The sequence below is a fragment of the Dromaius novaehollandiae genome, chromosome 3 (genome assembly GCF_036370855.1).
Source record: "Dromaius novaehollandiae isolate bDroNov1 chromosome 3, bDroNov1.hap1, whole genome shotgun sequence".
NCBI classification, from domain to species: Eukaryota; Metazoa; Chordata; class Aves; order Casuariiformes; family Dromaiidae; genus Dromaius; species Dromaius novaehollandiae.
Genome location: NC_088100.1, coordinates 34,571,601 through 34,593,543, shown reverse-complemented (window position 1 = coordinate 34,593,543; position 21,943 = coordinate 34,571,601). Strand labels below are relative to the sequence as shown.

Genomic DNA, 21,943 nt, shown 5'->3' with positions numbered 1-21,943 from the left:
CTCCTAAGGTTACGGTCCTGACCCCCTTCACAACTACCTGGAGTTTGCTGGAACAGTAGCAGTGTGCTATAAACAAGGAGCATACTAAAAATTAAGGAACAAAAGGGAAAACAGGAAAAAGATGATTTGCAGAGCATACAAAGCCTACAAACAGCATCCACCCTTTCATATTGTTAGAAAATGCACATTCCCCATGTTCTACAGCTGCTGTCTGCCGCAGTTCTCGTTGCCACTGAAGACTACCACTCCTCAGTCCCTAATGTGCTAATAATGAGAAAAAAGGAGGCAGAAAGGGACCAAGAGCAAATGGCAGACATTTGGCATTGCAATTCTAGAAAAATACTGTAAGGACAAATGTTCTTCTGAGTGTAAGTGAATATATTTTTAGAAACCAGAAAAACCATGAAAGCATCTTCCACTCTGGGAAGTGTTTTTCTTTTCTGTTAGAAGAATTATAAGCATAAGTTATGTGTTAAGGATAAGAACACAGTACTAAAACATATGGCAATAAGATTAAGTAGAGTATTTTTATTGCTTTATTATCTTCTCATACTGAGCAAAACCCATAAACCCACAAACCTGCAGCTCTTAGAATGGTAAAACATATGGAGGAAAAAAAGCAAGAAACAAGACAGAAACACTCTGTCTCTTTTATCATCTGCTGCCATCTGGAAATAAGTATATTTTCTGCAAGGTCTGGAGATTCCAGCAAGTGTTCTAGGTGAACAAACAAATGACAGGACCAGATTTTTTTCAGAGCTAACAAATGCCATAATTTTATTTCAGTGGATTCTTGATCTGTACAACTGAGATATTTTAAATTCCATCAAAATAAAACACTATTTCTGAAAGTATACTCTTAGGCTGTATTATATTTCCTCACAAAAGGATATTATTTGAACCATAACATATAGTGATAGACCCAATTGCAGTAAACTTGTACAGACACAGGCAAAGGCAGGCTTTACCTGGATCACAAGACACTTGCAATCTTACCAGAAGGCAAGAAACAATGCTAGATAAACACAGGCAGAGGAACACAAGGAAACAGTGAGGAAATTATGGTCATCATAATAGCTCTCAGCTCCCGGGGAGCGAAAGGATTGTCAATGCTCACACACTTCATTGTGTGAAAATCACAGCAAAGGAGAGCTTTCAGAGAGGTTTGCAGGAGAGCAGTGATACAGCTTTATGGGTGCGTATGAGAGCGTGCACAGCATCATGCAGAAAGCATAAGGATGCTTGTTTGAAAAACTAGAAGGAAACAAAGCCCAGTCAAAAGCATGAGCCATCATACGAATAGAGCTTGACTGACAGAGTGGAGATAAGTCATAATCTTATCCTTGTGTGAGAGTAAGAGATACTGAGCAATTCGTATATGATAAAATGAAGGGAGAAGAACAGGATGTCAAAAGAGGGATGATGTTCAAAGTGAACAGGAAGGAAAATGATGTGTGGCAGCATTTTAGAGAATATGAAATGCACACGCTCTATATGTCAAGGCCAGAGAAAAAGATGTCCCTTCAGTGAGAGAAGGAAAGAAAGATGTAGTTGCGCAGACTGGTAGGAAATAAGTCTCTTAGGAATATTACATAGCAAAATTACAGAACTTTAGAATAACTAGGCGTGGGAACCTGGGGAAGCCCAGACAAAGACAATGCACAGGTTAGAGACCTGAATGACACCTAGGATTGTGATATGGTCCTCAATCATCCAGAAATGACAGAGTGGAGTGTTTAGGAGATTGATGCCTTTTCACACACAGAATGGTTGAGGTTGGAAGGGACCTCTGGAGATCATCCAGTCTAACATCCCTGCTCAAGCAGGGTCAGCTAGAACAGGTTGCTCAGGACCATGTTCATTTGGGTTTTGAATTATCTCCAAGGATGGAGACTCTACAACCTCTCTGAACAACCTGTTCCAGTGATCAGACCCCCTCACAGTAAAAAAGTTTTTTCTTATGTTTAAATGGACTTCTGCTTATTTCAATTTGTGCCCATTGCCTCTTGTCCTTTCACTGGATAACACGGAGAAGAGTCTGGCTCCGTTTTCTCTGTGTGCTCCTGTCAGGTGTCTATGCAGACTGACAGGATCCCCCCCGAGACTTCTCTTCGCCAGGCTAAACAGTCCCAGCACTCTCAGCCTCTCCTTACAGGAGAGAGATCCTCCAATCCCTTCATCATCTTTGTGGCCTTTCTCTGGTCTCCCTCCAGTATGTCCATGTCCCTCTTTTACTGGGGAGCCCAGCACTGGACACAGCACTCCTGATGTGACTCCACCTGTGTTGAGCAGAGGGAGAGGGTCTCATCCCTTGGCCTGGTGGCAATGCTCTGCCTAATGCAGCCCAGGATGCTGTTGGCCTTCTTTACCACAGGGGCACACTACTGGCTCATGGTCAACTTCTTGTCTCCCAGGAAGGACCCCCAGGTCCTTCTCTTCAAAGCTGCTCTCCAGTTGGATGGGCTATTCCTCCCACAGTGCGGTACTCTGCACTGCTGTTTCCTGAACTTCATGAGGCTCCTGTTTGCCCATTGGTCCAGTCTGTCAAGGTCCCTCTGAATGGCAGCACAACTCTCTGGTGTATCAGCCACTTGCCCCAGGTTTGTATCATCTGCGAACTTGTTGAAAGTGCACTCTGTCCCATCATCCAGGTCATTAATGAAGATGTTAAACAGGACTGGCCCCAGTATCAACCGCTTGGGGACACCACTAGTGACAGGGCTCCAGCTAGACTCCATGACACTGATGACAACCCTTTGAGCACAGCAGTTGAGCCAGTTTTCAATCCATCTCACCTAATCAGTACTTCATCAGTTTGGCTGTGAGGATGTTACTGGAAGTAGTGTTGAAAGACTTACTAAAGTCAAGATAAACAAAATCCTCTGCTCTCCCTTCATCCACTTGTTTTACCATAGAAGGCTAATAGGTTGGTTAGGCATGATTTCCCCTTCATAAATCCATGTTGACTACTCCCAATAGCATCTTTTATCCACACTAAGTTTGAGCTGATAGCTATTCATCCGTAAGTGAGACTGAAAAAGATTTTAGTCTTGACAGGCAACAAAAGCTCTAAAGGAAAGAGGTTGATCTGCAAGTCATCAGCATATGGATGGCTGCTGAGTTCGTGCACAAGATTACCGAGAGATCAGGTATTCAGCATAAAAGATGTGAGCAAGGCTGAGTGCAACCTGAACGAAAAGCTGAAATGGGCCAGGAAACTCTTCCAAGGGCAAGAAGAAGGAATGACAAGACAATTACAAAGAGAATGAGGGAATGGTAGAGTCATGGAGGCTAAACTTCTAAAGCATGAAAAATTACAGTTAATATAACAGTTTGCTTGCAGAAAATTATCTGAACATGAACTCAACTAGTGTTTTGTAAAATATTTTGGCATAAAAATTTCTCAGAGCTCTTTTACTGCTACTTCAGGCCCCAAATTGCAACAAACTCCGCATCTGAAAGGTTTGCCCCTGTTCACAGAAACTATACAGTTCTTGAGGCTCTCCATGACTGCAAGGGCCTGCCTGAATGAAGTTTATCACATAATCTTATGTATACTATTTCTAGCAAAGCTCCCACTGACTTCATGCTGAATAAAATAATATGCTTTTAAAATGCGGTGATCCGAGCTGGAAGAGCCCCAAACAATCATCTGTAAGGTCATGGTCAGTGGTCAGCAGCCTGACCATGGAAAATACCATTGCCACATTTCAAATTAAGAGCTTTAAAACACAGGCGAGGCAGCCTGTAAGAAGGGCTGTGGATGGACAGTGGTCCACAGACTACAGAAACTGGGGTCTACTGCATGTGATCGTATCATTAAACAAGCAAACACTTGACAAATATTATTATTAAAAGACATCTTTAATAAGTTTTTAAAATAGCTATTGCAAACTTTATTTGAAGGAAAATAAATCAATAACAATTTTTCAAAATCCTGTTAAACAGTCTAGTTCCTTAAATTTTTTTGTATTATTTGAAAAGAGAGAAGCAATTTGCACAGCTGGTATGTAAATTCACCTCCATTTGCTCAAAACAGCTCATAAAAACATTCTTTCTTTACCATTTCTGATTTGATTAAAAGTGAAAATATACTTGATGATCCTAACCTAGATCAAAGTGGATATCTGACTACATCTCAAGGCAAACCAAGAATTTTAGTTCAAATTGCTTAAGGCCTGGGATGGAAAAAGAAGAGATGGAATAGTCACCCAGTAGGACAGCCAATGTATGGTACGTTGCATCTGTTTATATGGTACTTCCCTTGAGGCAGCATTTTTATATTTTCTTCCTCATTTTAATATCCTACCCAACCTACCAATACTAAAAAAAAAAACAAAAATCAATTAATAATACAACATCTTAAGATCTGAGCAAGGTTGATGAAGCTTTTGGATAACCACTAAGAAATCCAGAAATAAAATGCATGATACAAAATTAAACAGAAATCTTAACACTGGAGCTCTGGTGACTCAAATGTAGTACCATACAACACACACACAATTAACATTCATACACATCTGAAAAGAAAAAGTACCATTTAGGAAAAATAATCACTGGATTGATCTACAGCACACTGTCAGACCTTATTGCATAGAAAAGCATTAGTGCAATGATATTTCCAAGTGGCACACAAAAATGCAATAAACTGATGAAGAAACAATACTGAAGTCAAATATTTTGACACAGGGTGAAAGAAAACCTAATAATAACTCAAAAATTTGATCCTATAACTGTTATATTTTTAACTGTAAATTACTAGTGATATAATTTAATTTCAAATTTCAAAATCTCCTATGTATTCAGAGCAGAATTCACAGCATGAAGACTTACTTATGGTAGAGAAAAAGGTTATAGCAGAAAAATGTTGGCCATTACAGTTGAAATGTGGTTATTTTGCCCTCTTTGCTTAGTGTTTGAGATAGAAAAATTATGTAATCAGGCACCAGTTGCCTTCCAACTATAATCTCTCATTAAAACCTCATTGCACATTTTGCAAAACAGAGCATGATATATCATTGTTGGTTTGGGTGCTTTTTGAAGATCTTTTATGCTTTCGATAGCACATACATTGCACATTGCAATATACAGGAGCTTTGGTAATGGACATGCACGTACCCATGCTTTCTACAGGAATCTAGTTAAACCAAACATTGTCAAGATTCATACCAACTTGAACAACACATTTGAAGAAATACTGCTAGGATAGTATTTTGAAAACTGACTAAAAAGAATGTCAGATTCTCAGGTCTTACTTTCAAAGGGACTTTAGAGCCAAAAGAGAGGCAAGTAAAGTCAGACCCTGGCTCTTCCAATTCCCACATACTGTTTGGCCACATCATGGTAATGGTACATTATCATGTACCATTGATGTACAACTCGGCAAGCTTCTCTCTCTTGTGGAGTAAATGAGGGTTTTTTTGTTGTTCATTTGGTTTTTTTGCCATGTTGGGAACCAAACAAGCTGTTGTACTGGCCCGGCCTGCAAACTCTGCAATGCTGTAAACCCATTCCACAGCACTCTCATCACAGGACAAGCATTCCCTGTTACGTACAACAGCGTTCAGTACAGAAGGCTTCTAAATGACAAACTAAGAGAAATCTGTAGAGAGGGGCCGAACTCCACCCTTGGTTACAATCATCCAAACACAGCACTTTCTGACAGATTATATGGATGACAGTGCAGGTAGAATTCTTGGGGAGCACCTTCAAAATGCATGATATTTTTGGTTTTAAACTCGGTCTCAAATAAATGATCCTTACTAGCCCTGCATAGACTATGCATTGATAGCACGTGGCTGAAAAGGGCACTGGAAGTACCAGAGAATATTCAGTCTTCAAACAAACAGCAATCACACAAAAATGTTCAGAAAATGCACAGGAACACTCCATCAGAGAAGAAGGAAAAAAACCCTTTTCTTGATTGCTTTTAGTACCACTCTTTAAAGCTCCTTGATCCTACCCCAGCTGAGAGATTTCCTATTGACTTCAGTGGTAGCATGCCCCCTCTAACCTCAAGAACAGACTTCACAGAGCAATGGAAAAATATATATGCTGAGCATTTGTGCACAGGTTCCTACATAACACACACAAGGAACAAAACAGGAAAACAAAACAGTCACTAGGCCACATTATATTCCCTTTTCTCCATTCCATTCACTGCCAACATACAATGCAAAATTTATTCTCTGTAACTCATTAAAAGCACTAGCTATAACTGCAAAGTGACTGAAGGCATCTTTTAACGCAACTGTGTAGTGAAGTTAAAGGCCACCTGGGGTCAACATTTGTTTCAAGTTATACATTGTACACGGTTCCTTCAAAATAGCTTAGTAAGGAGGCAGATTTGGATATTCGTAGTGATATTTCTGCTGCATAGAAAAAATAAAATAAAAAGGGATGTTTGTTCACTGACTGACAATTTCCATGACATGGTGCATTGTGATTGATGCTTCTGAGTAGGGTGTGTGAGGCAGCCAAGAGTCATTTAAAAACAGGTGTTGTTTGTCTCTGAAAAATAAAAGTAAGGGAATACTAATAAAAGCTTTACTGCCTGAAATTAGGCTGAGCAGTTTAATCCATGTTTCTGGAGGGTATTTGGGAAGCTCAGATAGCCTGCAAAATAAAACTAAAAATTTATTCCCTCTACCTACTGCAAAGAAGTAGTTTACCTGTAGTACACTTCCACCGGAAAATAAGCCTCTGTATCATAATGTTAATCAGACATCCATGTCCATCTTAGAAGCTCTACACAGAACAAACTGAAAGTGTGAGCTTTGGGCTCTTGAAAGTTAAAGTAAATGAAGGCAAATGGGACATCATGGCTGCTTGGGACATCATGGCTGCTGTCCCCAAAGGCAAAAAAAGACTTGCTTTCATAATTCACCAAGAAATCAAACCCACAGCGAAACACATCCCAGTACAGAGTGTGAATGTTCCACATCTTACATCTCGCATAATTCAATGTATGTTCCCACACAGGAATAAAGGATTTGAGACACAAAGATATATTTTATTTTCATATCTTGCTTTCTATTAGCTTTGGACCCATTTAACAAAGGGCATGACTGGCAATGGGTCAGAATCTGCACCCTATGACTAACTAGTGCTTTGGACTTCGATACATAAGGTATTACTTCACATGGGTCAGAATGGCAGAGGAACTCATGTTAAGGTATCAATCAACTACTCAAGAGGATAGATCCAATGTGCAATCAAAGACAAGTGAAAAGCATGAACCGATGGCAAAGAATCAGGCCTAAGCTCTGCCAGTAAGGCAGAACAGGATCCCAAGTTTGTGAAAAATACTCTAAATTTTAAATACAGGTAAAGTAAAACAAATAACCCAACCTAAACTAGTTTTGTAGTTAAAAATACGTTATCTTATTATTATTAAAATTAGTAGTAGTAACCTTAAAAAGTACTCAGTTCAGGAAGTTCTTGCCTCTTTCCAAGTTACCATAAGCTAATTTCCTTTCTGAACAAAAATATAGGTAAGCATAAAATATAAAAATATACATTTTAAGCAGTAGCAAAATTTGAATAAAAATTTTAAATTGCTCAAGGAAATAATTACATGTGCACATGCACACACTCTGTCTCAAAATGGTATGAGTGAAAAAGGAAACAATAGCTTTAAAATTTCTAACAGTGTTAGCTGGCATGACTGCAATTAACTTCATTTTAGTAACTAGGAGTGTTATCAGTTTGGCTTCCTTATCAAAAAGAAGTAAACTTTAAATATCGCAAGCAGTCTTCAAGAAGGATAAATTGTCGGCCAGACAGTAAACACGTCCATATTTTCACTCAAGAGGGAAGAGTTCCTAAGCTTACATACTTCCGTATTCATAGAGGTCTTTAATTCTCCCTAGGAACAAAGAGCAGGTTTGGTTCCAAATGCCTGCAAGTCTAGGAAGGCCTCACCATCCCTCTCCTCCGTCCCAGCCCAGTCCTCCATCCAGCAAAGCACTTAAGCCTACAAGGATATGCTTTAAGTTTGAGCAAACATTTTAACTGTTTTGCTGGACTGAATGCATGTGCAGCCCAAACCTCCTAAAAGCCTCTCCTGCCAATCAGTAACTGAGGTTACATGTACAAACGCATTCAGGGCCAGACCAGTTGACACAGTAGCAGAGAGCATGTAAATAGCTGTTGAGGGATTATGCCACTTAAACCATTAACATGAGCAAATACAAGACATAAGAGATCCCTCAGAATGACATTTCTAGAAGAATTCCAAAAATAGAAAAGGATCAAGGCAATCCTTCTGGCCCTAAATAGGCCAGTGGACACCAGTATTCTCACGTGGAAAGAGAATTAGGTTCGTTTCTGAACAACTCTGTAAGAATGAAGTTTCAGATATAGACTCCAAGGTTGATACATTTAGAGTAAAAGCTTTTCATAGTAAAATGCATGAAAACATCCTGAGGCCTTATTTTCAAACATGATTAACTTAAGAATTGGAGAAAAATCCATGTGGTTTCTGTGCAATTATAAAAAAAGACTGCCAATTTTCTGAAGTGCTCAGTAGTTTCTGAATGCAGTACTTATTGGCTCTCGGATCTGCTCTGAAGCCAGCTCCTTTTATTTTTCATATTATTTCCCATGAGAGCTTACAGTGAAACTCAAAATTAATGTGAAGTGTCGTGTTTGTAGAAGAGAATGAAGCGAGTTCTGATACCAAGCTCCCAGTATTCTGCTTACTAACATCCCAATAAAGGAAGATAATTTTTCAGAATCATTTTATAAACTAACATACATCCCTAAAAATAAGCAAAAAAGCGAACGTAAAAAAAGGGGCGGGAATGTGGAGCTAGGCTTATATTTTCTCAAATTGTTTTCTCAGTAACTCTTACTCTGTGCTTCTTCAGAAAATAATTCCAGTATGGAAGCAACACTCAGAAAGAATTTCCAGCAGACACTTTAAGAAGTTTTCTGGCACAGCCAGAAACCTACCATATGGACCAGTCCTGCTCCCCCTGAGCACAGCCGGAGTTCAGTCACTGTAATCACTGAAGACAAGCTGATATGTGAACATAAAATTTTCTTTGGATGATTTATGGAAACCTTAGATGCAAAACATAAGCAGTTTCCTCCTACAGCATCCAACTGCACAGCAAGCTTACGTGAACAACAAATAGCACAGAGAGCGAGGAAGCCAATGGAGAGTGTTGAAGCAAGGCTGGAGAACTATCCCTGTTGCAAAGACTGCAGTCACTTTTACAGAAGTCACAAGTGGTTACACTTTGCATTACTTCTGAATTGTAGCTTCTCACTGCTCTTCGCCCTGTTCAGAAAGATTAGTTAACATTAGTGAATGAACTTCTGAGAATTGTCCGAAATTTAGAAACTCATAATGTACTTTAAAATGAGTTTGATACAGACTGTTCATCTTTCCTTCTAGAAATAAATACTTGTAATGAACCAAACTTCTGAAATGCTACATGATTTCTAGTGGAATCCAACCTGCAGAAAGAGGACTATGCCTTATTCAAGTTCAAAACCCACAGCTTGGCCAATGTTCAAAAAAACACAGTAACTTACAGCTGTACATCTTGGGAAAGGAAAGATCTTAAACAGACCAGCTTCGCAAAGAAAGCATTTTTAAAGGACGCACTAAATTCTAATGTAGACAAAGTCATACACTGCAAAACATTTCCCTAATTGTGTGTTTAAACTTAGAGATTAAGGTTTGTTCTTTTCACAAAGCACCGAAATGTTCTTAATACAGTCTTGCAAATTCTTGGAGAAAGGTGCATGTTCATAGACTCCAAATCAACTGTTAGACCAGATCTGTTCAGAAACCTTGGGCAAACACTTAATGAGGAACTTTTCTGCTATCTACTGAGGATCCTCCACGATACAAGAACTCTGATGCATTACCTGGCAGGTTAATGGCTATGATTTTTAAGACATGGGTCTTTCATAGCTGAGTTTTTTTTCTCACTACTACGTCTGGGAGCTTCAGCTTCCTGAATCTGGGGCTGCCCACCTCACCTAGCTCCTGCTCCTGTATTTTGCTCACTAGCTTTCTGAAGGGTTGCTACAGAGCGAAACAGACTAAGAGCCTGGAAAGCCATACACGTTTCAGAAAGATCAATACGTGCTAACTGTTTACAGAACAAGCTTTTGCAAAGTTTTATTTATTTATTTAGTGGGTTTTGTGGTTTGAAGGTTTTGATTCCAACTAGGGACACTGCAAATTTTTTAAGTGAAATGAAATTCAGTCACCTTTCAAGCCTTAGGTAAAAAATGTTTGATGAATCTTTACAGGGCATAACATTTCCAAACAGTGACACCCAGCTAGCTCCGAACAGTCAGATAACAGAAGCAGCACAGTCATTTGAACATGCTGGGTAGCTGTGTATATTAACCCTGGCAGAACTCCTTGCCAGCACTGCTGTATTAACATGCAAACCAGTTCTTATGTCTATGTCAGTTGTAATATCTACTACCTTGATATACCTTTTTTGATAAATGCCAGAGCATAAGGGCTCTGTAGACACCTCTTAGCTCTGAATATGAAGCAATTAATCAGGCCTGAATCTGACTGCAACTATCATAAAATAGATACATACAACTTGCATTGCCAACTACGGTAGCATTGGAAAATAATAGTATAAAATAAAAGCACATTTCTGTATTTTACAGAATGGAGTTCTCTCAGGAGAACTCAGAATCATGGCATACATATACATATTGAGTGATAATATGTCTATGCTACATAATAATAGGAGTGGCCACTTGTAAAATAATATCTGAAGCCATCTTTTTCTTTATTTAATGTTAAAGCCTTCTGTTTCAGCTAAATTTACAGCATTATGTTGTCAAAACTTTACTCCATAAGGTTAGGCATTCATATCCTTAAATGAATATTTATTTATTGAGAATTTATGTATATTAAGTTTATTTAAACAAATTAGCAGTACTTATACATACTCATTTATATGTGGTTTTTTTAGACATACATTAGCTTATCTAACAGCTTTCTTATAAAAGGCTAGGTCCTGAATTCTTCTCGCAGACATTGAAGTATGTGGAAATTAATTCTGGCCACTGATCCTGTGTGTTATAAGTCTGTCTCAAATAAAAATTGCTCTAACTGTCCAACCCCTAGGACTTAAAATATGTTTTAGGTTAACAGACAGTTTAGCTACATCCACTAATTTACTATTTTAGTTTTTATTTCTACGATTCAATAAACATTTCAGCCTACAAAGAATAAATGTGATGTTCATCTAGCTAAAATAGTACATGTCATAGCATATCTGGCTGTCTTCTGTCTTACACTAAAACAAAACAACATGAAGAAAAACACCTATATAACTTTTCTATGCTTTATCTCAAACCAAGCTCTAATTCTTATTAATGTTTCAGCTGGCTGGTGTAATGAAAACCTCTCTACTATCTTCTTCAGCAGCTTGTAATCCTTCTTTGTTTCTCACTTTACCCAAGAGCTTTGTACACTGCTCCTTTTCTCTAAAACACACTCCACACCAAAAAAAGCACTTTAAAATTGTTTTCGCTATGTACATCTTTTTTACATAACTATTGAAATAAAAACATTGGCATTCTCTCCAGTGAAGGACTCTTAGATTAAACAAGAAACAGATGGAAAAGCTACTTGAAAGATAATCATTAACTTGGTAAGGGAACCACAGTGTAGTTCCTGCTTCATTTTGATAGCTTTGGGAACACTTTCAGCCAGACTGAAGCCTATTTATACCAGCTGACATTAAGTTATGACAATACACACCAGCTGAGGAACCAACCCATTAGGATTACAAAAATGTGTAAGAGAGAAAACTACTATTTGTTAGAACTCTTGGCACAAAGTCCAAAAAGGTTGCTGTGACATCAGAAAAGTAAATTTCAGTACAATGTGGCTTTCTCTTCACTAAGATTTGTCCTGTTTACATTCATGAAAAGAAACTTTTTTCAGTTTCTGAATCACCAAGATCCATTTGGAATGACTGACACTTACTAGGTTCATAGTAATCCACTATAGTCACTGAGGCGCCTTGGGTATTTGCCACTTTGAAGTCTCTCACAGCTGGAATATCCACACAAACCTGTGTTTCATTTAGCTAGAAAAATAGAAGAGAAACATCCTGAGAACCCTAGTGATGGTGGATTCGTGGAAGAAGGAAGGACTTGTTACTTGATGGTAGACCCAACCTCATTTCTAAAGGTTTAGAGTCTGGATACAGGTAAATATGCTCATTCATTTGTAGTCATCTTGGTCAAAATATAGACTTCTTAAAAAGTTTGCCTACTTGTACATGATTTTACAAGCAGTACAATCTAGAAATCTCTTACAAATATAAGTGAGTTGTACCTATAAAATTAGCCTCATTAACAAAAGTGGAACTATTCATTCAATGTGAATAGCAGATGGTGATTTCCCAAAGAACATAATCATGATGTCTTTCTGAAATTAACTCAAACAATGACTGAGTCAAGATTAGCATCACTGCAAACACATTTTTTTCACTATTTTCAACTTACAGAGTCTAAGTATAGGTTGACTTTTCCATTGTCCTTTTCCATCTTCTTAACTGTATTGTCTAATGGAATGAAATCTGGTGACACAGAGAAACCACTGAGTAAGCCAACCTCCATAAGAGCCATGCCACTACTGGAAGCTGTTCCAGAAGCCAGGTACCTTTTCAAAACATAGAGACAAGGAAATTTTACTAAAACTACAACAGTTCTCTATCCAAATAAACTGTGTGATCATTAAATCTCAACAATGGAAGGGATAATACTTAAGAATGCTTAAAAAAACAAATGGAAAAAAAATGCTATCAAGAAAATTGCTAGCAAAAAAGAGGTAATAATTTATTTCTCTATTATTCTGCCTGACAATTTCAACCACATGGGCAAAAGTAAATTTAGCTCTGAGAGAACTACAGTATAGCAATCATATGAGACCATAATTCTGACCACACTGGCACCAATAGGACCCTTTCCATTGGCATCTGTAAGTGCAGGTTTACATCACAAATATGCAAGAAACATCAAAATTAAATACATGTTCCAAAGAAGGCAATTCAGAAACCATTGTAGGAACTCTTGAACTACAACATTCATATGAATGCGCTCTTTGTTTTGCTTTTATTCATTTTTGGAGGGTGGGATAAAGGTATAAATGAAAAAGTCTCCCAAACCTTTTCATATTTCCCAGATATAAACTGATGGTTCTCTTAACAGAGTAATCATTAGATTATTTCTCTAAGCTCCAGTCTTAAAATGCATAGCCATGTTATTCATCCAGTTTTGGAAAAAGAAAATTTAATAAGTTGAGTTCCTTCACGTCTCCCCAACAATGCTTATTATCACATCTCTTTCCAATTTCAGAATCAGATGCTGGACTAAAAGGCTTTGCTCTGTTAAGGAGGCCTAATGTACTATGGTACACAACAGAACTATGAAAATATATTTATGACTTTCTGTGCTACACGTAACACTTATATGACCTGCAAAAGATTGTATTGTTTTAAATAAAGTAGGTGGCAGAAGAGTTCCCCCACTTGGCATCGAGGCTAAATGACTATTGTTATACTGTAATAGCGGCATCTCCAATCTGCATTTTGAATGCCTGACAGTAGTTGAAAGTACTTGAATAAAACTATTTCTTTGAGGAGTTAGATGGTTCAAAAAAAAAGAAGGCTTGCTTTCAAAGCAATGCTATTAAGCCTGGCAGCATGGCTGATTGAACACAGATATGACTTTGAAAGAAATACAGCACAACTGCTGACTTCAGTTGGCTCATGAGATTAGAAACAAATGAAACCATCTGTTGGATGATGTGCTGTGCCAGAGTAGCTGCTATTGAAAACAAATAACTGAACTGGAACTGGATGTAATTATGTCTGTATAATTACCAGTGAGAGGGGATAAAAATGCCAAAGCTGTCTAGTGAGCCTGGGGTACCACCAAAATACCAGTACGTAAGCCAGCCAGCATGGTATTTCCAAGAAGTGAATAAGATATATCCCTAGAAGTTATGAGGATCTGGCTTCCTAAATAAACAAGAGAAACTGCCTAGAGGGAAGGTCCTGATATTGTCTCTTCAACTACAGGGTCTCTTAGAAAAAAAAAATCATGCAAAAATGAGAATGACTAGGAAGAGAAAGAAGCAGCAAGACTTCAAGCTTGTATCTTCACAGAACTGAGAATATTTTGAGTTGCATTTTATGTTTCAGCACATCAGCAGTAGGAGGTCTGTATGAGACCCTCCCATAGACGGTGCAAAGATGAGACATTAAGCTACATTAAGTCCAACATTAAGCTAATGAATGCAGGAAGCATACAAAAGAGTGAGTAGAAGCACCAGCGATCAGTTTCCCATTCCTGGAAATGGTATGTGAGTGACAAAACCAACCAGAGAAGAAAATGACACTCCTGGGTACATGCTTTACAGACAGTGAGGCCACTCCTCTGACCAAGAATCTGTTCAAATTCAATGAGACATCATATGCTCCAGTGTCAGAAATGATACCAAGTTAAGATGACCATGGCCAATCACTAACTATCAAGCTGGTTAAAACAAAGTGGAATATTCTGCAGATTAGAGATAGAAAAAAACTGCAAAGCTGCAGTATCCATTATCTGACTATGCATACCTACAGGCAGCTAAACTGGTTGAGATTTCAGCAGTGTTTCTGGATTTATCTGCTTTGGCTTCTGTACCAAAAAGCCTTATTATGTTGTAAAGATAAAAAAAAAACTTTAAACTAATTCAGTAATTTAATAATGTGTGTATTACATAGGATATATTGAGGAAAAAAAAAAAAAAGACCAGTCTGCCAGGCCAAGCAACCTGAGACCAAGTCTCAGCCTACAGAACAGAAACACAGAATTACTAGAATTTATACTGGCCCACTTTCCATGCTACAGTTGATGGACCTTGATATTCCAAATATTCTCCTGCGGTGGTTTTATAATGCTGTTAGTTCTTCCTCCATCCTTCAAACACTTCGCAATTAAAACATCAGCCTGGAGCCCTCCAAAAGAGGAGAGATGGCTTCCTTCCTGTCTTTATTCCTGAATCAAAGTTAGCCAAAGAAGATCAGGATGCTCAGTCAAACTTATCCCAGGCCAGTCATGTAAGCCCTTTACATGTCAGGAGTTAGTGCTAGACTTTAAAAAACTGTTGACACTTCATAGAAAACTTTAAAAGAGAAAAAAAAAATTCTATTTCTATTCTAAGAGTTCTCGTGTATTCTAGTGTCCCTGCCCACCATCTGTATCACTGAATTGGTTACCAGAAACACATGCATGAAAACAGGACTCTGGCTTTGTCCCTGCTGGTTATTTCCCAAATGAAATCAATCCTCTCTGTACTGACATCATACTCACTATAGTTGATTATTTGCACGACGGTGTCACCTAGAGGCCCCAACTCCAGTCACAGCTTCCTTGTGTTAGGCAGAGCATAATACATAGTCCTAGCCATAAGGAGTTTAAACTTTAAATAAAGAACAAAAAAGGATGTGGAGGAAAGTAATGCAAGAGTAAACATGGTAGACCAGGTGGTACTTTGCAAATTCTGTGTTTACAGGGAACCCATTACAATGTCACAAGAAGAAAATAGTGTTTCAAGAGGCAGTATTTGGGAAATACAGGTGAGATCATAAAATACAAAGAATGTATTTACCTCAACATCTTTGTCAATAATAGAAGATAAAAGATACAAATATGTAAATAGACATATATGTACACAGATACAACATCCTATAGGGTTTTCTGTGAAATATGCATGCTTTCTAACCACAAGAAATTGTGCCAACTGAGGAAACTGCAAGAGAAAAGACATCTACTTGCATGGCAAGCTAAAAGAAGGCAGAAAAGCAGTTAAAGAAACAAGTTCATTTAATGGCTAGCTGACTTAAGAATACGAGATAGAACTGTTCAGTTCTAGGTGATATAAGTGATCCAAATTCTATCTATGTTAACATCTGATGGCTGCTCTGTGGTCTCTGAAGTGATACTTCAACAATCTCAGCTCAGTTCTTACTCGGTGTTTACTGAACAAGAAAAATCTTCCCAAATGCCCATCCCTTATTCAGCAGAAAGAATAGAATTAGACTGACCTGAAAAATCATCACCTCTTTCAATTCCAGAATGGTACTTATATTTTATTACTGAAACCATAAATATAAGATATAAAGGTAAATGAAAGACTACAAAGATAATTGTGGAGTAAGACAAATCTTAGCTGAATACGTCATTATGTAGGCATGGATTTTGACCCAGAGGCGTAAGTGTTCCATGCATGAAAGATAAGTAATGGGCAGCAGTCACAATGTGGAAGACATTGATTGAATTTTCTAGTTTGCCTACACTTCTCCATATAGCTAAGAAGCACTTGCACCAAAGAGGCCTCTGAGCTTTGTATTTCACACAAATTCTTCCATATACCTCTAACATCTAGGGAATCACCATCCTTAATGCATGCCAATACAACAATATGACTGACCAGCGACAACTTTGCGCAAGAGATCTATTCAGAGCCATCAAACCATAACTATAGGATTTACTGACCTGTGAATTCTTTCTTAGTTTAATTATTGCTGTTTTTTAAGAATTATTTTGTTCTGTTTAGTTATATGTTTATATCCAGTGCTTTAGTAAATCTGTACAAACAAATGGAAAATTTAGCTCATCTTTATATATATAAATGCTGCATAGACAGAAAAATGCATGAGATGCCCCAGTTGAATTACCTACCTGGTGCATATGTTCACGGTCAAATGGTTTATATCATCTTTGTTATCCTTTACATCAACATTCAAGTCAAAGGCTTCTTGGTTTTGGACAGATTTGAGCCTCTGATCAGTGTGTTTTGTGTTGTAAATAACATTGAGCTGTAGATTACAAATAGAGACATTAGATGACATAAGTAAAGCAAAACTATGCGGTCAAGAACATTGTAACAGTAGAACTCCAGAGAAATGACCATATGAGAAGGATACAGTACCCATGTTTCTGACAGCTGGACACATGAGACTCATAGGAAGTCTCAGAAAAAAATATACTTTCTGAGCACTTTGTAATGCAGCAGGACACAGCTGAGGCAAACATAAGGGAGTTCTAGGACATCCAGTAATTTTCTTCCTAGTTGCTTTCTGTTGGTTTACAATGTGTGCAGCTACTTCCTGTCAGCATGAGACGGGATGAAGGAAGGAAGTCTTCAGACAGTGACACCCACCAGGTTAAAAAGAAAGACCGAGTATAAAAGCTGTGCAAGAGCAAATACATAGCGTATGTACAGAATTTGTTTTCAACCATCATGTCACAGCATTCATACATTCAAAACAGATGAGGAATAGCACGTTACTCCAAGCTCAAAACAATACAGTTGCTATGCACTAAGTAGTTTCATCATTTGGTTCATTTGTGCAAAGACAAAGCTACAGTCCTTAGACTGCCTCAAGGACAGAGCTCTCGCCCTTTCTGTTCAGCAAAAACGAAGCTCTGCTAAGTGAGACAAGTAAGGATGTATGACAGGCTGTCCAGCAGAGAACAGTAACATTGATATAAAATAGGCTCATCTGTTAGGCACAGTTTAAAGGGTTTATTCTTTTAGTGCAGATGTACAGAAGATGTTTGAAATACATCTTCTTTCCAAGAGTGGTAAAACCAGATGCCCTTAAAGGTGGTCTGAAAAATTAGGAGATAACTTGATTATCTCGATATCCTGTGAAACCACTGTCGACAGCCAAAGCAGAAATGCTGGATTTGGAATTGAGCAACGAATGAGTACTCGCATATTATCACCCATAACAGAAAATCAGAGAGTAACAAAAAAAGACTACACTGCCTACAGAACTGAACCTGCTGGGGTAAAGAAATAGCTGAATTATTACCTGCAGTGTTTCATTAAAAAATGCCTTGGTATCAGACTGGAAGATGGCAAATCTGACATCAGATTTTAAAAGAATTCAGGGGGTCTAGAGAACTGCGGATATCAAATAAACTCAGTATCTGTACATGATACACAAAACATGGTGGAAACTCAATAAAAAGTCAAAATAGTGGACATATGAGTAAATATGATATCTTGGAGAATAGCCTGTTGTTGTAAATCTACCAAAGTTAACTGAATTAAGTGAACGAACATGTGGACAAGGGAGCTCTACCTAATATAAGCTCTCTGCATGTTCAACAGGCATGAAGCTGATTGGCAAGATTGCTAACCAAAGGTTCTGGAAGAAAATAAGCTGTCAAGGTATAAAGGAATGTTAAAAGTCAGGAACAGAGGGTAGGAATAAATGTTCATACATGAGTCCTAAAAGATTCCGTGCTAGGTGACACTTGATAAACATATCCACTGTTAAACATATCCATAAATGATGGAGAAAACAGGGTGAATATTGACATGATAAGGTTTTGCTGATTATACTAATTTATTTGAGGTAGCAAAGATGAGGATTACGGCAAAGAGCTGCAGAATAATAGGGTTTGAACTGACTACTGCAAATCAAGAATGAGATCTTGGAGCTGTTGCCCTATGAAAATATCAGTTCCATGTTCAGCAGTGATCATAAAATCAAATAAAATGCTGAGAGATATTAAGAATGGAACAGACTAAAAAGCTAGAACATCACAATGAAACCGCATTAAGTCAAGGTGCAGTTTCCATCCTCCATTTCAAAAAACATATGAAAGAATCAGAATGGGCACACATAAAGTTGACTGAGATGATCAAAGGCAGAAAATAGCTTCCACTGAAGGAATGGTAAAGTAGATGAAAACTTTTCAGACATGAAAAGGTAAGGCGGAAGAAAGATTCAATAATGGCAAGAATGATACAGTAGTGACACAGTAAGTAAAACAGTAGAATAATGACCTGCATGGAAAAGATGAACAGAAACAGTTTTTCATGCAATGCAAGATTACACTGTAGAATTGCTTCTCACAGGATACTGCAGATGGTAAAAGTGTATACGAGTTCAAGGGCAAAATAGATAACTTCATGGAAATCAACTGAGATTTGCTAAGTACACAGAAACAATCCCCAGCTGAAGATCTTGGATAATAAATGATAGGAGGTGGAAAGGACAGTCAGGGAATATATTATCTATGTTCATCTTGTCCTTGCACTCTCCTCTGAGCATCCACTTCTGGCTATTGCTGGAAACAGAACACTGGGCTAGACTGAGCTTTGCTCCGACTCAACACAGTCTCTCTCTTAGGCCTTCTCTCCAAATACATGAACTAGGGGATCAGATTCAAGATGAACGAGAGGTAGTGATTCTTCATGCAATGCACCATTAGCTGCAGAACTACTGGCCGCAAGAAGCTGTCGTTGTTAAAAGCTTAGAAAAATTCAAAAAATGACATATTTGTGGAAGAAAATTCTACCAAGGAAAAAATCTATTAAGCTACAGATGACACAAAGAGATGACCTGTGGTTTGGAAAGGCCCTGTGTCACAGACTGGTGAAGGGCAGTAGCTGTCACTTCATGCTTGTCCTGTTCTTGTAGCCTGCCTTGGGCATCCTTTCTCTATTGGCCACTACAGCATAAGGGATAATAAATTATATCAGTTGTCCCAGTATGTCGTTTCTCACATCCTTGTGGTTTTATAGCCAAAAAAGATGTTGAGAGTGAAATTTAACTGCGAGAAAACATTCTGCCACAGGCCTTAGACTGATTAACACTCCATGTGATATTGGTGGTAAATGCAACATCCCTTTGCTAAAATGTGGTGCAAAGATACCAGCATAACACCTCCGACAGAGAACAAGAGAAGGAGTTACTGACTCAGCACATCAGTGAGACTAATCATAAAGCTCAACTTTCAAAACTTTAGAATGACAAAACAAACACAAGAAAGAAAATATTTACTATCAAAGATATGTCGACATTTGTTTGGCAGAATTGTGATTTTTACCAACAATGGAATGGTAAGTTTTCATACAGTTTTCATAAACAAACTCAATCATTATCTGTTCCCTTAGTCATCAAGGAAGAACACTGAGAGCGAACAAAAGCTTCTTTGGCTTTGGTAGGAAAATAATGAGAGAATGGCTCAAATAACTCCCCCAGCAAGACCCCAGTATGTACTTTGCTTGGCTAATGAAAAGGGAATGAAGGATGTTTCTAGAAAATCACAGTCCCTTCTGAACAGTGCCTGGCAGCAAAAGGAAAACTGTCAGTCCAAATTTAAAGGTACAGCAGGGGGTAGCCCAAGTTACACGCTAGCAAGTCAGTGCCAACAGTTTTTTAATTTCTGATTCTGCTTTTGCTGCCACGTCTCTGCTTCCTTTATATGAAAGTTATGTCCTGTCTTTCAATCTATAGATATATAACTCCCATCACCCTGCCCAGCATTCCTGATTTTATCATGCTGTACGTGAATATAGAGCCAATTTTGTACAGGCACTCAGAACAATAGTGGTGTGGTAGTGTGGACTTACCCCATATGACTGTTCTGCAGAAGGCGGTACCAAGCAAATCTAGAAGTCTGCCAAATAAAGGCTTGCAGAAAGTTTGGTAAAGGCAAGCTGGCAGTGCCTCCACAATTTGCCATCACAATAACAAAGCTGTTTTAACTTTCGCCAGAAAAAGCAAACAAATGAGAATTTACTGCTAATGAACAACGTCTGAAACTATGTATCAAACAGGTCAATCAGGTAGTATTTTCATGGAATAAATTATTGTTGTTAAGTTCATCAGACTTGCTTTTCCTGACTTCTCATGACAATGAAGAAGAAATCTTTTTTCACAATGCAAAGTTTAGTTAAAACTTCCTTCTTTGATACACAGTTAACTTGGGGACAGGAAGGCTGTTATACAGGAACTAGCATTAAACTAACAAAATAAGCAATTGCATTTCTTCTTAATCTTTTTAAGATGCAGTTGCCAAAGCTGAAGGCAAAACTGCTCCAGTCTTGTCATACTGCAACCAGTTCTGGTAAGAAGCCCAAGAAGAGGAACTTAAAGCTAATCTTCTGCATGAAATTGATGCTCATAACAGTACCAGATCCAATCAACAGCATTAGGTGAAAAACTGAACTTATATTCCCCTAATCAATATCTCTTTCCTTTTCTTTCTGTTCTTCAACTAGCAGCGTAAATGTGCTTAACTGAGGGCATGAGTCCAGTGAAATATTTTCAGCACATTCTTGCTCTCTGTTTTCCTATCCCTTTTTGACTAGACTAGAAAATATTCACTCAGAAACTGCAATGGAGCAACATGTATCCATTCCACAGTATATCTTTCTCAGTAGCGACACGCTAACACTTGATCCTTTATCTAAGTCTAGTGAAAAAAGCTGAGCAGAAAAAAGTGTCAGTGATTTTCACTAACTAGCAACAGGTGATTCTCAGTTTTTTTCTCAACATATGAACTGAGTCTATTCTGAAAGGGGATGGCAGAGAAGAGAGTGATGTCAACCAACAATTCCTGTCCTGATGCAGAGAAAAGTGAGAGAGAGACAGAGCTCTCTCCAGAGAGCCTTCTGTACCCTACCAGGAGATCCAAGAGATCTTGCCCACCAATCCACTTTGCCCATAGCCATCCTCCTTCATCCTGTCAGCCCTCCCATCACTGCTAGCGTTGGATTTCAGTAGCACCCTCCTTTGTCCTAGAAGGCATGGGCCATGCCAAATTGCTGAGGCACTTGCCAAGCCCAGCCCACAGTGGTTGAGCCAGTTAAGAAATGTTTCTTCCAAGACTTTCAGAAGGCCACCTAGAGAAGATGACTTCTTCCATCCCTTTGTCTAGAGGGTCTCTTTCATATACGCTACTCCTATAACCATGCTTTCCTTCCCCTTGTAGAATCAGTGCCTTAAGACATCCATAGTATCTGCCCACATAATGAAGGGACAAGCTAGGAGACTTTGTTGACAGGCGGACCACAAAACTACAAATAAATGTCTGCTCTTGCAGTTATATTGTCCAAAATAAATATATTTTGTGAGATCCTGCA

At 38.3% G+C, this 21,943-nt stretch overlaps 1 protein-coding gene across 1 annotated transcript in view; it reads right to left on the bottom strand.

Moving 5' to 3' along the window:
* Positions 1 to 3,845: 3,845 nt before the first annotated feature.
* The window catches only part of CD109 (CD109 molecule), a 93,908-nt gene continuing 75,810 nt past the window's right edge, over positions 3,846 to 21,943 (bottom strand). The window contains exons 30-33 of the mRNA XM_026102286.2: positions 16,735 to 16,871; positions 12,508 to 12,664; positions 11,984 to 12,086; positions 3,846 to 9,286 (exon numbers count right to left, since the gene is read on the bottom strand). Coding sequence (XP_025958071.2) covers positions 9,096 to 9,286; positions 11,984 to 12,086; positions 12,508 to 12,664; positions 16,735 to 16,871 — 588 coding nt within the window. The 3' untranslated portion in view covers positions 3,846 to 9,095. The remainder of the gene's footprint in view (positions 9,287 to 11,983; positions 12,087 to 12,507; positions 12,665 to 16,734; positions 16,872 to 21,943) is intronic.